This window comes from Hevea brasiliensis, chromosome 2, assembly GCF_030052815.1.
Source record: "Hevea brasiliensis isolate MT/VB/25A 57/8 chromosome 2, ASM3005281v1, whole genome shotgun sequence".
NCBI classification, from domain to species: Eukaryota; Viridiplantae; Streptophyta; class Magnoliopsida; order Malpighiales; family Euphorbiaceae; genus Hevea; species Hevea brasiliensis.
In genome coordinates this window covers 119,628,018-119,644,548 of record NC_079494.1, presented here as the reverse complement: position 1 = coordinate 119,644,548, position 16,531 = coordinate 119,628,018, and the positions used below count along the sequence as shown (strand labels likewise).

Genomic DNA, 16,531 nt, shown 5'->3' with positions numbered 1-16,531 from the left:
ACCAAACAGATGGTTTCAATTGTAGTTCATGGGAGGAGAAATCATAATTGGCCTTCCTCTCTCACGATCCCGGTCTGATTCAAGGATCAAAACTATTGACTCGGTCCAGTTCTAGATTTGACCCAAAATAATCTCAGTCCAGTTCACAGTTAATGATGGCAATGGATAGGGTACTTGCGAAAATCATTATACTCGAATCTGATTAATATTATCAAAATTTGAACCCATCTCAAATTCGATTAAAATTTATTCTTAATTACTTAAATTCATTCCAAACTCAATTATTATTACTCAAAAATATCTCAACTCGTTTAATTTTATATTTTTTAATTAATAATCTATATAAAAAATCATTTTTAGTAATAATTTGTATTTTAATAATTTCACAAAATATTTAAATTTTATTTTTATTTAAATAAAATATATAATATATATATATTATTATAAAAATATATATTTTATAATTAATTAAATATTTATATAAATAAATTTAGTTAACAGATTTTCAATATATAAAATTCGAATCGATCATGGATATTATTTTTCAAATTAAAACTCATATGATTAATATTATTCAAACTTATTCTATTAAAATTTGATGTGATCGGATACCTATAAAAACTTCACCCATTGCCAAAACATGTGAAATGATTTGATTAATTTATGAATTTTAATTTACAAATCGTTTAAATGTCTATTCATTTTATATATTTGATTATTCGTAAATTTATTTTTTTTTAATTATGATTGCATAAATATAAGATATGCATTAAATATATATTTTTTAATTTTCATAAAATAAAAATTATAATGATAAGAAATTAACGTATTAGCTAAGATCTTTATATATATATATATATATATATATATATATATATATATATTGTAAATAAAATATTGACAACAACAGGAGAAGAATATTAACTTATTAATTAGAATTTTAATTGACTCTAAAAAAAAAAAAAGAAACGGAAAACAAAAATAACTCATATGAGATAAGAATTCTTACACACCTTTTGCTAAAGGCAACGAAAATAGAGTTATTATATTGGAATTCACATTTAATTAGTTTAGGGACCTGTTCCTAGCCAGTTGTCTCTGTCCGTATAATTTAATTATATACTACAAGGCAATAATAAAGACATGAAACTAAATAGACAAGCTGGCTTGAATTGGCCAGGTAAGCTGAAGCCTCATTCTAAAAATGAAAAAGAAAGAAATTTAAGAGAGTTGAAAAAATTGGAGAATGTTAGAAGAAAATTACTATACGCTATCAGATAGAAGGAAAGCCCCGCGGGGTGGGATATAAAGCTACAAGTGGATCATTTCTGTCTGAAGCCCATCCATAGATTAAAACGTTGTCTAACCACTCCACTGCGCATCCCTACAACATGATGTTAGATAAGGTTGAATATCCTCCTTCCACACAGGAGCCCTTTTTCTCCAATCTCGACGCACTCGCAGCCACGAGAAAGAAGAAGAACAAGAACAAGAGGAGGTTTAGTGATGAACAAGTTAAATCATTAGAATCTATGTTTGAATCCGAGTCAAGGCTCGAGGCTCGAAAGAAACTTGAGCTTGCTAAAGAGCTTGGCTTGCAGCCAAAACAGGTTGCAATATGGTTTCAGAATAAGAGAGCTAGATGGAAGTCCAAGCAGCTTGAAAGAGATTATGGTATTCTACGAGCCAATTACAATAGTTTGGCTTCCAGGTTTGAGACTCTGAAGAAGGAGAAGCAGGCGTTGGCAATTCAGGTACTTGGCTGCACATTGCTATTAAGTCTTGATAGTTTATGATCTACTCATGGGTTGAGTCAATTAATGAGATCGTAATTTCACTTAACATTATAAGCCAACTTAACATGCGTTCTCCAAAATTTGACAGTTGCAGAAGCTAAATGATCTGATGCAGAAGCCAAGAGAGGAAGGCGAGTGGTGTGGGCAGGGAGTAGCTGTGAATAGCAGTGAAGGTGAATCGGAAAATGGAGACACCAAAAAGTGTGATTCAGAAGCGAAGCCCAGCTTGTCATTTGAAAGATCAGCACATGGATTGGGAGTTCCTTCAGATGAAGATGATAGAATAAAGGTTGAATATTTTGGATTAGAGGAAGAACCCAACCTTATGAGCATAGTGGAACACGCTGATGGATCATGGACATCACAAGAAGATTGGGGAAGTTTAGACTCTGATGGCCTTTTCGATCAATCTAATAGTGGTTGTCAGTGGTGGGATTTCTGGGCTTGATTTAATTTAAAGGAAACTATATATAAGAGCGAAGCATGGACTAAATTGGCAAATAATCTTTGGATGAGGAGCATCAAGAGAAGAACATTTCAGTAAAATGCAAAGATGGAGGAAATGAATTGGAATTTTGCGGGATGCAAATAGAAACTGATCAGACTACGCAACTGCAAAAGCTGCCACGGTGATGTGAATTCTCCAAACCATAGCTGCCTCTGAAATTAATGAAGTTGTGCTCCGTGCATAAAAGTAGGAAGCCAACACTCGGATGGTTGTATGTGAATGAGAGAAGAAGAGAGACACAAATCTTGCACAAATACGCACCTTCAGATACACAAACTTGTACTCCGTATAGCTACAAGTAGTTGGTGTTATGCTATCTGATATTCAGTATAAGATCTTTTTTTTTTTTTTAATTAATTCACTTCACATATAAGTTTCATAAATGATCACTTATTATCCAAATAATTAAGCTAAATAAACTAAATTGAACAATTCAAGAGATTCCAGAAAAGCAGAACCTGGAACATGATAATCATAATTAATTATGGCTCCAAGGGGAAACTCCCTAGCGTTTAATTCATCAAATTATAGAATAGAAACCATAAAAATGTGAAAAAAAATCAATGACACTGGCCTTTTTAAGAAAGACTTAAAAATGTAATAAATTATTATTTTTTATGAATTAAATTTTACATTGAATTTTCTCAAATTGATCGCTTATTGTATTATTTTACGTATTTATAAAAATTGGAGGGGGAATTGGGAGCAAATCGGACGGCTGAGATTTCTTGTTTTTGAGTTGGCGGAGTGATGATCGGACTAAAAATTAATGACTCCTTATCTACAATAAATCAATTTCGCACTTTAGTTACTCTCTCTTGGTCAAAGATGCGTTCCCGTCCCATCCTTTGCTGATTTACTGGATAAACGGCGCCGTGTGGTACGAAAAACGAGGTGTCGTTTAATGAGAAATAACTCCCAATCTCAGCGCAGTGCTTTTGCTTCCCCTCTCAAGACTTTTTGTTGTTTAGTAAAGTGCCTTTCAGCCTCTGACGGGGAAGAAAGGAGAGAGAGAGAGAGAGAGAGAGAGAGGGAGACGAGAACTAAACTAATGAACGACCTCTACAATGCGGGGGTGAGAGAGCAGAATAACGAGAGCTGCTATCCAATACCCAGAATAGCAATCTGCATTCTAGTGCCTTTGTTCGTGACTGGGCTTTCGGTTTCTGTTTTTATATTGATTGTTGTCCACAATCCCGTCTTTTTTCTTTCTTTCATCTTGCTATCTGCTTTGGTTTTATCTCTCATAACTTGGAACAGACATAATTGGAGGCATAAGTATGCTATTTTTCGCTTTCTTCGCTCATTCCCTGATTCTGAGCTTGCTTCTGCACGTGAGGGACAGCTTGTTAAGATCACTGGGGTACTTCACTATTTCTCTCTGTCTTTTGCTCCCTTATTAGTTCATTATGTTTCATTGATTTTTTTTTTCTCTTTGGGAAGGAAAAAAAAAAAGAGAACTTTTAATTGAGAAAAGCTCTTTTTTTTTCTTATTTAGAATTTTTACTGGGGTACTCAACCGTCAACTCATAGATCAACTAATTTCAAGCAATGGATTTTTATGCTTTTCGTTGTACAGTCTGAATTTAAAACTGGCATTGTGAGCTTTGAAACGGTTTCATGGCCTGTTGTGTTGCTTTATAGAAATGCTGTACAATGATTTAATCTTGTGATTATCGAATTAAGTGAAAAGTTTAACCCTCAGATTTCTCCATGGAAATTAATTTATTTTTTTTGGTGGAAGTGGATGCCAATGAATTCTCTTTTGTCAGGAATGTGGTGCCCTTAGCAAAATTAAAGAATGTAATTTGGGGGTTTGGGGTGAGGGATGGTTGCTATTTGTAAAAAAAGAGAATTTTACTGGGTGTAGTGACCCGTAATGATAAACATTATCATAGTAAATTACAGAATTTTCATATGTTTCATTCACTTTACACATTTCTATTATTCACTTTCTGTATTCTCTCACATTTTTCATTCACTTCCTGTATTTGTCCATTCATTTGTTGCGGTCATTACAATACTGTTCACCGTAGTGACTCACCGCACCAAGCATTTTTGTTAAAAAAGGAAAAGGGTTGGGGCCTGAGAGCAGCTTTTGTATTTTGTCAGTCGATGAACACTGAGACTTAGTTGGGCTTTAGCCGACCTGCTTTTGCTGATTCTTCAAGTCATTGGCAATTAGCAGGCTAATAGTTTATTTGATGAAACATTTCAGATGTTGTTGTCAAAAGTTTAGTTGTTATGTTAATGATGGTAGTTTGTTACTATCTAGATTATGAGCTCATGGAAAGCTTCACTTGAAAATTTTTTTAAAAGTATTTGGAGCCAATATTAGCGCCTTAATATCTGTTGACATAGAATATCTACAAAACTAAGCCCAAGGTTCTAATTGCCAATCAAATATTCATGACAAGACTAATTATAACATGGAGTGGACAACTTTGACCTGCCAAGGATATAGATGTATCGTTATAAGAACAGTTATATTTTGTTTCTTTGTCTGGTAGGGAGATGGTTCAAAAGCTGGCATTAATTTAGGTATTTCCTTGACAGAGTCAAAGCAGATCAGGTTACAATTTCTTTGTTTCTTCATGGACATAGAAATTGGAACATGATGAATTGCTCCTGGTAATTTTACTGCTTACTTCAACTTGAAGCATGATTAATACTCTCTTTTTCCCCTGATGATTTTAGGTTGTGTCATGTGGGAGTGTTTCCTTGGAATCTTCATATGAAAGGACCACCAGATGTATCTATGCATCTACACTTTTGTATGAACATGGAGGATTTGGACCAAAGCCAAATGATGCTAATACATCATGCTTCCAGTGGAATTTAACATATTGTGAGGTAAGTATCCTTATCTTTGAGAAATTGTTGCAATTAGAGTTAATATTTTGTTAGGGTTTTATTTGAGGAGTTTGATAGCTGATGTCTGTTTCCTTGTCTGATTCAAATAACTTTCTTTAAATTCGTAGTTGTAACCTGACAGTGTATCTCTATGGATACGTTTGCATTAATAGAACATGATCAAGAAAATAATTGCTGCTTTCATTTGCCCTTTTTCTTATATCTTTGCAATCTTGTTATGTAGCTTCACTTTTGTCCTTAAAGCATCCCAACTTGAATCAAATGGCCTATTTTCAACACAAGAAAATAAAATCCTATTATACTTTTGCTCTTTTTTAGTCTATTCAACCTATAATTCCTACCCTTCTATATTTGTACGAATTTATTTTGAAGTTTTTATTCCAGTTGGGCTCATTCAATAGATGATTTGCCTTATTATAGTTCTACTTGTATCATAATTGTGGAATTGCGGGGGAGGTAGACCATAGGCTCTGTTCATTTTTTTTATTATCAGAACCAAACTGAGAACTAAAATTGTGAAGATAAAAGCTTCTTGAACTTCTGGTTATAGACACGCACATGCACACACACAACTCCACTTAACTAAGCATTAGTCTGAAACTAGTTGGGGTTGGTTATTTGCATCCTGTTCTGTTACATATTATAGGAAAAGGAGAAGGAATGTTAATAAGTAGTAGTGACAGTCTCGGGTGGTTGGGAAGTTGGAGAGGAAAGTAGTGTAACTGCTTTTGGAGGGAATTACCTAAAGTAGTTCAGGTCTGGTAGAGTTAGTTTTAGATGTCTAAATCTGTTAAGAGAGCAATTACTACTATGCGTAAAGGGTCAGCTTATACCTGTATGGATTCATTCAAGATTCAATTCAATAATATACTCTCTTCTCTTCTTTCAATCTCTATTTCTCTATTCTCTTCTCATCCTATTTTCTCTATTCTCTTCTCATCTCATCTTTCTTCTCTTTTCTGAGTTCCAATCTCTCTTCCAGATATTGTATCAAATCTGATCCATAACATGTTCCTCAATTCCACTTGGTTTAAGGTTACATCTTAGCAAGATCAAGGGCTGTTTCACTCACACACGCATATAGTTTAGAAGTTTAAAAATTAACTAAAAAAAATAACATATATTCAAAAAATATAAAAATGAAATGATGTTTATAATTTGATGGTTCAATTATTCATTTTGATTAATAAATTTTGGTTTAATGTCGGTCATTCAGTTTTGTTCATCTTTTATTTTACATATGAACTGACCCGATTTTAGTCATGGGTCCCAGGTAGTTTGCTTTTATTCGATAACTATGCATTCAGGCCCTTTACCTTCTTGAAATATTCCTTTTCTTCTCTGCTTCATTTTGCAGTGCCCTGCCCAATCACTCTTCCAGTTATTAAATAGAAATAATGGAATTAGAAGTCTACAAATCAGATTTTGTATTCAATCTGCAATATTGTTGTCTGCTGATTTCTGGTGATGATCATCTCAAGTCACAATAGATTGAGAGAGATTGAAAGTCTTGACACAAGTTGTGAATGTGTTGTAGCTTTATTTCAAAATTTATGTTTACATCTAGGGAATCTAGCCGACTGAACTTTAGGCTGGAAATACACACAAGGCAGGCCTAATCTACTTTTCCTTCATGCTACATGGAAAGCCCTATCAAGAAAATTAAATGGGGAAACTTAAGAATATTTAAATGGGGATTGTTTTAGAATTGCCTAGTGATGTTGGTTAATAGTGATTCAGTCTTTTTTTTTTTTTTTAATTTTTTTCTTTTCCCTTAGGGTAGTGACTAACCAATTTTGAGGCCCATTTCATGGCAAATTTCTGGGATGTATTTTGCAACCAATCTTGCCATCTTCTCTGCTCTGTTTTTTTGGAATAAAATTTCATTTACCAATGAAGAAAATGAAAAAGAGTCACTCCTAAGGAAAATTTTTTTGCTTCATGTTAAATCTTCTCTATTGGTCTTGCTCATGCAGCATTTAATAAATGACATGATTATAGCAACATATGTGGGAGCTGGACTAGGAAACAGTCCACCATTCCATTAGTGATGATGTAATGTGAAATGTTAAATTATCATGCAATATAACGTGCCTGTTAACATGTAATTAAACCAAAGAAAATTTGGCAGCCTTTCTTATTATTAAAGTAGCTACACAATTGATAGCATTTGAATCTAAAAATCCTCTGAAGTCTTTTTTGTTTGGAAGTTTGATATTTCTCTGATTAGGACTTCTACCTGACAGAGGTTTTCAACCGACTTCTATATAACTGATCAGAAGTCTGGTATCAGAGCTATGGTGAAAGCTGGTCCCGGTTGTAAAGTTGTGCCTCTGATTGTTGAGAGCAAACTAGTGAGTACTACAAGACATTGCAGAATTCTATCTCCTCACTTGAGGAAATGGTTGCAAGAGAGAAACCTGTCAGTTGAAGCCCGTCTACTGCAGTTGGAAGAAGGGTAATAGTACAGTATATACAAAATTATATTTTCTAACTAAGTTGTGCATGCTTATCAGGAGCTATAAGCTGGAAACTTGTGTTTGATACGGCAGGTACATACAAGAAGGCAGCATTGTAACTGTCATTGGGGTGCTGCATAAAAATAACGAAATTGTGATGATTGTTCAACCAGAAGAGCTTCTCTCTACGGGATGCCTTTGGGAAAGGCTTCTTTTCCCCATTGATGTTGATGGACTAGTAGTAGGAGTCTCCAGTGTACCTGGCCGCATCATGAACCCAGATAACAGGCAAAGCATTGAACAATAATGCCTAACTTATTAGAAAAATAGGGAAATGTAGGATGTTAGAGATTCTGGTTGACAAATTGATTTCTTTGAGAAATTTACCCTATCATGTTGCACATGCACCTGTGCACTCAATTTTGATTTTAGTTCTTTTTAATTATCCATGTAATTATCAATTGTAAGAAACAAGTGTTTCAAACTTCATATACAACTAGTAAGTCCTCAATACTAGGATTCATGTCTTGACCCATTTCTTCTAGACTGAAATTTTCCACTTTGAATTCCTTGGATATGATCCTGCTTACCCTTTAAGAATGGCCTAAACCAATTATGAGCAAACATATTTTTATATATTATCATGAAATGTTGTGTTTATATGTTAAATTTTGTATACTTGATGAAGAAAAAAGAATAACATTGTGTAATTAAATCCCAAGGAATTGTTATCGTTTTGAAAGAATCTGGGCACTCTAGTGGTGTAGGCCACTGAGCATTGATGATAAGAGGCGAATCCTTTTAGATTTTACCTTGGGTTGTGGTGAAATTTACCAAACTGAAGAACCTAATTTTTTTTGTTTTTTAATTAATCAAGAATTTGTACACTGCTCATCCTTTAGATAACATGTTACATCAATGGTCCCGTTAAGTCTATGACTATTCAATAAACAATAGTCATTTAATTTCCATCCCAAAAAATCATTTAATTAGTATTCAATTCAACATGATGTATTACTTCTGTTTATAATATTTATCAATATAAAAAAAATCTCTACAGTCAGTAAAATTATGAGACTAAATTAATAATATTTTGCATTAAATAGTCGATTATTAATTCATCAACCAAACAATATAATTTCTAATGATTTAATCAAAATATAAAAAGTAGACGTTACGTCAATGGACTATGGGATGCATCAAACTTCGCTTTCCGTCTTCCACAGGATATTAATTGAAGAATTAACTAAGAGAAAAAAAGATTAGATTCCACTGCCGCTCAATCACTCAACAAACTTAATTACCATTAAAATTAGAGAAAATTACTTTCCAAGTTGCCGCAAATTGCTTTTCTATTGACTTAATTTTATGGCACAAAATTAAAGATAAACAATCAGATTGGTGTAGTAGACGATTTAGTGGATGTGGTACGTTCTTCTGGTCTTCTTTCTCTACCATGTAAATTATTGCTGCACGATCAAGCTCAAAGAAACGAATAATGATTTATAATTAGCACTAACAATTAAAATTAACCATTAATACTATGCTAAGGATTCTAATAACAGCCTTTTTACTCTTTTTTTTTTTTTTTGTTTCAGAATTACGTGAAGAGAAGTAAAAATTTGCCCCTATATAACGGTAAAAACACTCAATTTCTAAACTACTAAGTTAATATTAAGATGTCTAATGATCTATTAAAAAAGAAAGGGATGGCATGGGCATGTAGTTAGATAAATATGATCCATGAATGTTCTAGCTAGAACCAGGAGAGATATATGATGTATGTGGTTCTATTGAAGCCAATGACTTACTCCTATGATCATGATTTGCATCATTAAAACACAGATTTAGATTCTAAAGCAATTAACAATCTCTTTTTCCCATCAGAGTTATAATTAATTGATTAATTAACCTTAAAACAGAGTTCATTACTGTTGGTTGGTGTTAGAATATATGGAACTGTGGCTGAATATATTAAATAGCTAATAATAAGAGCTATACAGATAGAGAAACCTGTGTAGGGGACATATGCTGTGCTTGGATAAATCTATGATACCCCAAATGAGTTGTTCGGCACCAACCAATTTTAATAACTATTGATATCTAAAAAAGGAAATATATAATAGGGTGAATGCAAGTTGCAAATATGTATTATAATATCTATTTCCAACTCGAATCAAATCTTGATTGGAATTAAAGAATATCATCAACTCAAAGATTATGGCCTTTTTTTTTTTTTTACTTTTATTTCTTGTTAGTTGCACTTTAAAGTTGGATGCTTCTTCTCTCCATAGAATTATTATTATTATTATTATTATTATTATTATTATTATTATTATTATACAAAATATATTCTTGTTGTTGAGTTACAGCATCCCTTCTGGTATCTGTAATTAATCTTTTACTTTGCTGTTTCTGTTTATATTGGTTTTAATATCATGAGAAATATCTTTGTGTTGAAACCTATCGAGTTCTAATTAATTAATTTGGAAAAATGAAATGATTTCCCCAGCTGATCGTCTAACAGCTTTGATATTTGCTCACCAATAAATCAGAAGACCAAACAAAAACTAAAATTTTTTTCACTGTGCATGCATGCCTAATTTAGCAATCGTATCTATAGATGATCATGCACAATTAATCAATTAAGATCAGAAAGCACAAAGAGAAGAGGCAAGATTTTCCAAGTCATTTTATCTTGTTTCTGTATTGGGGAAGATAAATGACATTTGAAACAACATAACTTATATATATATATATATATATATATATATATATATATATATATATATATATATAATTAAATGTCAAATTAGAATATATATATTTTCTTGATCATGATCACATATCGATATTTCAAAGGCAGAAAATCTTCATGTAGGGGTACGCAGGGCCCAAAACTTTAAGCTTTTATCAGTCAGAAGCACAAGTGGCAAGGGAATTAAGCTAAAATTATCCATCACCAATTTTTGTGCATGCTTAAAGAAGCCAATGAAAAACAAAAGAAAAAGGACCACGGCTTCAATGCTAGAAAAAAATATATTATCTTCCTCTTGTTCAAAGATTCAAAATATGAAAAAAAAAATTTCAAGAATCTTTTAGACCTTCCCCACCCCACCCATGCTAGCTAGCTGGTCATAAAGTAATTTCTTAGATTATTATGGCATCCAATCCAATCCAATCATCAACCAAGAGCTGTTTAAGCTAATTAGTGGGTTAGGCCTCCTTAACTATCCCACTGAATTAGTATTGTAAGTTGTTTAATTTATTCATTTTATATTTATACCCATATACCTTTTTTTTTGTTTGCAATGATAATTTTTTTTGCTAAAATAAATAGAGCAAACTTGCTAGTGGCTCTATCTTTAGCTGCTGTTCAAGTGTGGAACATATTTCAAACCAATAATTAATTCACTTCTTAATTGATTTTAGGCCACATATAATTCCACAACTTGACTCTACATTTCTTTTTTTTTTTCCTAAAAAAAATAAAGAAATTTCCGTTCTATTGCTCAATTGAATTAGGGTTTGACTAGTTTTCTATATAATTAATTAAACTAGCTAGGTAAAAGATTTAGGAGTTGCCTTCTAACACATAGTTTGTTTGATACTAAATTTTCTATTATAGCAGAAATTACCAAACTTTTCATAAAATAATAAAGGAAATCAAAAGCAGAATCCCAATAATAGTGTATTAGATCAAATTCTCAAGAGAAAATTAGTAATCTACTACATTAATTAATTTGATAATATCTTGAGGCCTAACTAACTACCCTATGAGATCTCTAAGGTACGTAGTTGAAGCAGTCAACGATCAATTTGTTGAAGAGTGCTATTCATCAAAATATTTGGACAGCATTTCCATTTTATTGTCACTGCTGTGGCATGCTTTGAAGGCCAAGTTTAGGAATTCAAAAGCGAAATGGTGACCTAATTTCTCGACAATTTAAAATATTTTATGTCTTCCATTCATACAATTGAATAATTACTAAGAACCAATGGGAGATTGAGTTCGTGGGAATCATATCAAACGATATCAAATTAAACAAAATAGGAACATTGACTCAATCTAATATGCCAATATAGTGGTAAAATTCATCCATTCCTTAACGTCCAAGAAATTGCCTTCTTTGGCCACTACATATATATATGATGGCAGCTGATTTTGATTTAAGACTAAATTAAACGTTGTTATGATGGTTTACTCGTGATTAATTGGTTACCTATTTCATGAATATTCTTCCATGAATACTAATAATACTAAAATGTGTGTAAAATATACCCTTAATATAGTGATTTTTCTAGACATTTTTGGCAACTTGTCTCTATCTATATACAAGTTTCCAATGCCTACCGGACGAAGGCATCTACAAAAAGATCCGGATCAAACCTTATTTGTTTATCAAACATACATATATATATATATATATATATATAAAATAAGTATATGTTGCAATTAATTCCTGGTTGGGATAGAGAATTAGAGATTAATAAATATTGATCCAATACATAAGATTAATCAATATTGACCCAATATATAAGAAATTTCCTTGAATCTCGCTAGACTTTCCCAGCAGCCAACAAGAAAATTAGTTACATCAAATGCTTATGGTCTTCGCTTTATAATATTCAAATGCGTAGCTTTGGGTAGATATGTGAAGTTTATATATATATATTTTCATATATATATATATATATATATATATATATATATATATATATATATATATATATTTAACATCTTCAAAAAATTTCTATTAATTATTTTGTATGTATTCAGTATTCCCATGTTTAAACAATTTAATTAAATGTTGATTAACATATAATATAAGAAGCTTAAGTGTATTAATTTCGATCCAAAGAAAGATAAATAATATGCGATAAGATTTTTTTTTTTTTAATGCTCAACCCAATCCAAAGTTGCCATGAATGGTGTGACAAAAATGAAATGGCCTTTTTAGAGCTCCATAGGAAATCAGGGAAGGTGCAAACTTAATTAGGGAAGAAATTAAATTGATGGGTTGATACACCTAGAAAAAAAGACCCTTAATTTTGTGTATTTATTTTATATTAGCAAAGTTGAAAGAATTACTCGAAGAACAAGTAGGTCAACTTGAGTTGGTGCGATTATATGTCTACATCTTGTCATGACCTCGATTATATGTCTACATCTTGTCATGGACCTTGCTTAGTGTTGTGTACTGCGGAAGCGTGTAAATTATAAAAAAAATAAAGTAAAGACACAAAATATCAATATTTATAAGGTTCACTCTCTTCACATAGAGCTACATCCATAGGCATTGTAACACCCTTTACCTGGTCTACAGTGTAACCGAGCAAGGAATGTCACACTCTGTGTCGGAGCACCTTATCTTATCTTGCTTTATCCCTTATTAATTTTAAGGTTGTTTTATATAAAAACTCATTTTATTTAATTGGAGAAACAGATGGAGTTTCTCCAGTTTTATTGATACTTGGCGTATTACACTATTCACCTGTTTAAGAATTTCATATCAACTTTCACATTCCAATCTATAATCTCATCTCAATTTCAATTTTTCATCATTCCATAATATCAAATAATATCATCCATTCTCATCCATGTCCATTTCCATGAAATTTCCATATCCATCCATAATATCAAATAATATCATCCATTCTCATCCATGTCCATTTCCATGAAATTTCCATATCCATCCATATCAAAATTTCAACACATATTATGCATGGAATTTACAAATTTATTAATTTACATTATGTACAAATTAATTATACAAACTTACAATTCACATTACAACTCCAGAATTAATTACAATAAACAAAAATAAAATACACTAATATGATACATGCGGGCCCTACCAAAATGCACTGCAACGAGGAGGTGACACTGAACACTATTTGCAGATCCGTACTCCAAAAAATCCCAGTCTGAAGTCCATTAGGTTTTATCTTCAGTACCTATGCGTGAAAAATCCAATGCGCTAAGCATTTCTGCTTAGTGGTGCAATAATACAATGAAAATATAATATACAAATAAAAGTAATACTCTCAGGTTTGTAATACTTATCAGAAAAATGCATATTTAATGAAATATAGATTTGTTTAAGGCTAATTAAAATTTATGATAGTGACTCTCTTACACATCTTATTAGTTGGTTCTACAATGATCTTAAACATCATTTTTTATTTTATTGATATTTGGGAATATTTATTTTATTGGGATCTTTATTTTTCTTTATCTTGATATTCAATTTCCTTTTTCGTTTCAATACATATTTAATCTCATTAATACTTTTCATTGCCCAAGTAACCTATAACAGACTGATTGGACTGGATAAGCGGGTAAACTAGCACTGGACATATTTGTGCCACGGGCCATCATACCATGGGACACATAATGACAATCAGGTATGCAATAGAATGGCTAAAAAAAGCCATAGTAGCAATCAGGCATAAAGCCATATACATCATCATGTAAAAGAATGGCTGGAAGCCATAAATAACAGAATGGCATAAAGCCATGATAACAGAATGGCAAAAAACTTATAAGTAGTACTGCAAATCAGAACTCAATTGGCATGCCAATCTATCCAACTCATAGATAAAATCTAGGCATACATGGGCACACTAGTGTTTTTAAGCATTCATAGGTCTCATATTCTCATAACATTTTATATTCATGCTTCATAGCATTTTTGGTTTCAATCATGATGGGAACATAGGTCCCAAATACATATTCATATCACATTTATGTTCAATGATTCATTGGCATTAAATTCCAATCATATTTCAACTTGTTATGAGTGTATTTCATTAATTCCAGAATTTTAGTCTTGTTTTCACTCTCATTTTAGGTCAAGCTATAATAGTAATTTGATCACACTTTCTTCATGAAACTTGTTCCTTATTGTCTTAATTTTAATTTTCTTTTTTGAATCATATAATTTAGTGTAACACCCCCGTTTGCATAGCCTAGTAGATTTTACTGTTCCGGTGACGGGTGTCGGTCCGGACAATTAAGGGGATTAGAACCACACTTAAGACAACTAGATAAACCATAAACACAAATAATTAGTAATGTTCAATTAGTTAAGTATAAACAAGAAAAACAGAACAGAAGAAGTTAAACTAGCCGAGAGTCACAGCGATGGGTGACCTTCTCGGGAATGACTGCGAAGTCATTTTAAACTCAAATTTCGAACCGTAAAATGTGATGCCGCGGTCCTTAGGACCCTTATGAACACAGTGGAAAAGAGAAAATCACGAAAAAGAACTGTTAAGCCAGTCAAATAATTAGGTCAGGGAGCCAGAAGAAATATGAAATTATTTACAAACCGGGATGAACTGGCGATGGGCAATTTGGTCAATTGACCCCGAGAGCTGACTCCTGACCTAACTGTCAAATAAAATCGGAGAAAAGAAAATTTCGGGATCGAGAATTAAATTAAAGAACTAATAGAAAAATATATAAAAAAAAGAGGAAAAATCAAAAAGTAAAAAGGTGATGACATCATGCATGACCTCATGCATGATGCCATAACTAAATTAATTAAATATTTATTAAATTAGATTTTGTGGTCTTCCATAGGCAAAATAGATAAAAAGAAAGAAAAGAAAAAAAAAATAAAACACAAGTTTTCTTCTTTTTCAAAACGTCACTCTCTCTCCCTCACCCTCTCCCTCACTTAAACCACCATCAAAACTCATTTTTGAGGTTGAAGAACCTAAATCCAACCATAGAAAATTGTCCTACCATAACTAGACTTTGTTTGGGCAACTAGGAAAGAGGATTCAAGGAAAAGAAAGAAGAAAAATTTGAAGAAAAGGAGGAAGAAAATTCTGCTCAAGGTTAGTAATATAAACTTCAAATTTTTTTGTTTAATTAGTGTTTCTATGGCATCAAGAGCTTGTAAATAAACTTAAAATGAAATAAAAATATGGGGGGATGACTAAACTGAAATTCTGGCCTGTTGAAGGGGAGTATGATTTTGTATGGTTTGATGGATTTAAATTTGTTAGTAAACTTGCATGAGAATGGTAGTAAGATGGAAATGCATAAATGTGAATAAATGCAACATTTTAGTGTGATTAGGGTTTAAAGGCCTAGGGTTTTGAGGCAAAATTTGGAAAAATGAGTAAATGGCATGTTTGACCTATTGTGAAGTGAAAAAATGGTCAATAATGACCAAAGGAGATGTGTGGGAATTGTTAGAATGGAAGTCAAATTCGTAGGGTAAGCATGACCAAGCCAACTTTGAAGGACCAAAACGGAAATTTTACAAGTCCAATTGATATCCACCAATTGGGGATGAAAATAGACATAAAATGACACAATTTTTATTAAGGAACCATGCCCAAAAATTGACCAAAACCTAGTGATCCAATTGACCAAGGTTAGATAAGTGCAGGCTGTCACTGCACAAACTGACCAAATGAACAGTATTTATTCATTTGGTCATAACTCGAGCTAGGAAGGTCAAAATGACCTGAAATTTTACCAGTCATTAGATAAGATATAGATCTAAAACTTTCATGAAGAACACCAACCCAAATTATGCCATTAACCTAATCAAATTATTGAGCAAAGTTGAGTTACTGAACCTGCAAAACTGCAGAATTGCCATTTGAACAGTAAAGTTTCAATGGCTATAACTCTCTCTAGAAAACTCCAATTTAGGTGAATCTTGAACCGATGGAAACCTAAGACATAGTAGAACATTTCGTATGAAGGAAATTAGACCAAATTATGGACTTAACTTGATCAAATTATTGAACGAAATTGGATCAAAAATCTGCCAGAACCAAAAATTGCAGCATAAATAGTGCACGTGAACAATAACTGTATTTTGGCTATAACTTGAGCTACAAAACTCCAATTGGGGTGATTCAAAAAG

At 32.3% G+C, this 16,531-nt stretch overlaps 2 protein-coding genes across 2 annotated transcripts; both read left to right on the top strand.

Moving 5' to 3' along the window:
- Nucleotides 1-1,078: 1,078 nt before the first annotated feature.
- Nucleotides 1,079-2,637, top strand: LOC110663779 (homeobox-leucine zipper protein ATHB-12). Its single transcript, XM_021823196.2, has 2 exons — nucleotides 1,079-1,754; nucleotides 1,885-2,637. The coding sequence occupies exons 1-2, from the start codon at nucleotides 1,392-1,394 to the stop codon at nucleotides 2,242-2,244; spliced, it is 723 nt and encodes a 240-aa protein (XP_021678888.2). The 5' UTR covers nucleotides 1,079-1,391; the 3' UTR covers nucleotides 2,245-2,637.
- Nucleotides 2,638-2,788: 151 nt separating this feature from the next.
- Nucleotides 2,789-8,172, top strand: LOC110663778 (uncharacterized membrane protein At1g16860). Its single transcript, XM_021823193.2, has 4 exons — nucleotides 2,789-3,667; nucleotides 5,002-5,157; nucleotides 7,425-7,636; nucleotides 7,731-8,172. Exons 1-4 carry the CDS (start codon nucleotides 3,209-3,211, stop codon nucleotides 7,942-7,944), a joined length of 1,041 nt encoding a protein of 346 aa, XP_021678885.2. The 5' UTR covers nucleotides 2,789-3,208; the 3' UTR covers nucleotides 7,945-8,172.
- Nucleotides 8,173-16,531: the final 8,359 nt, after the last annotated feature.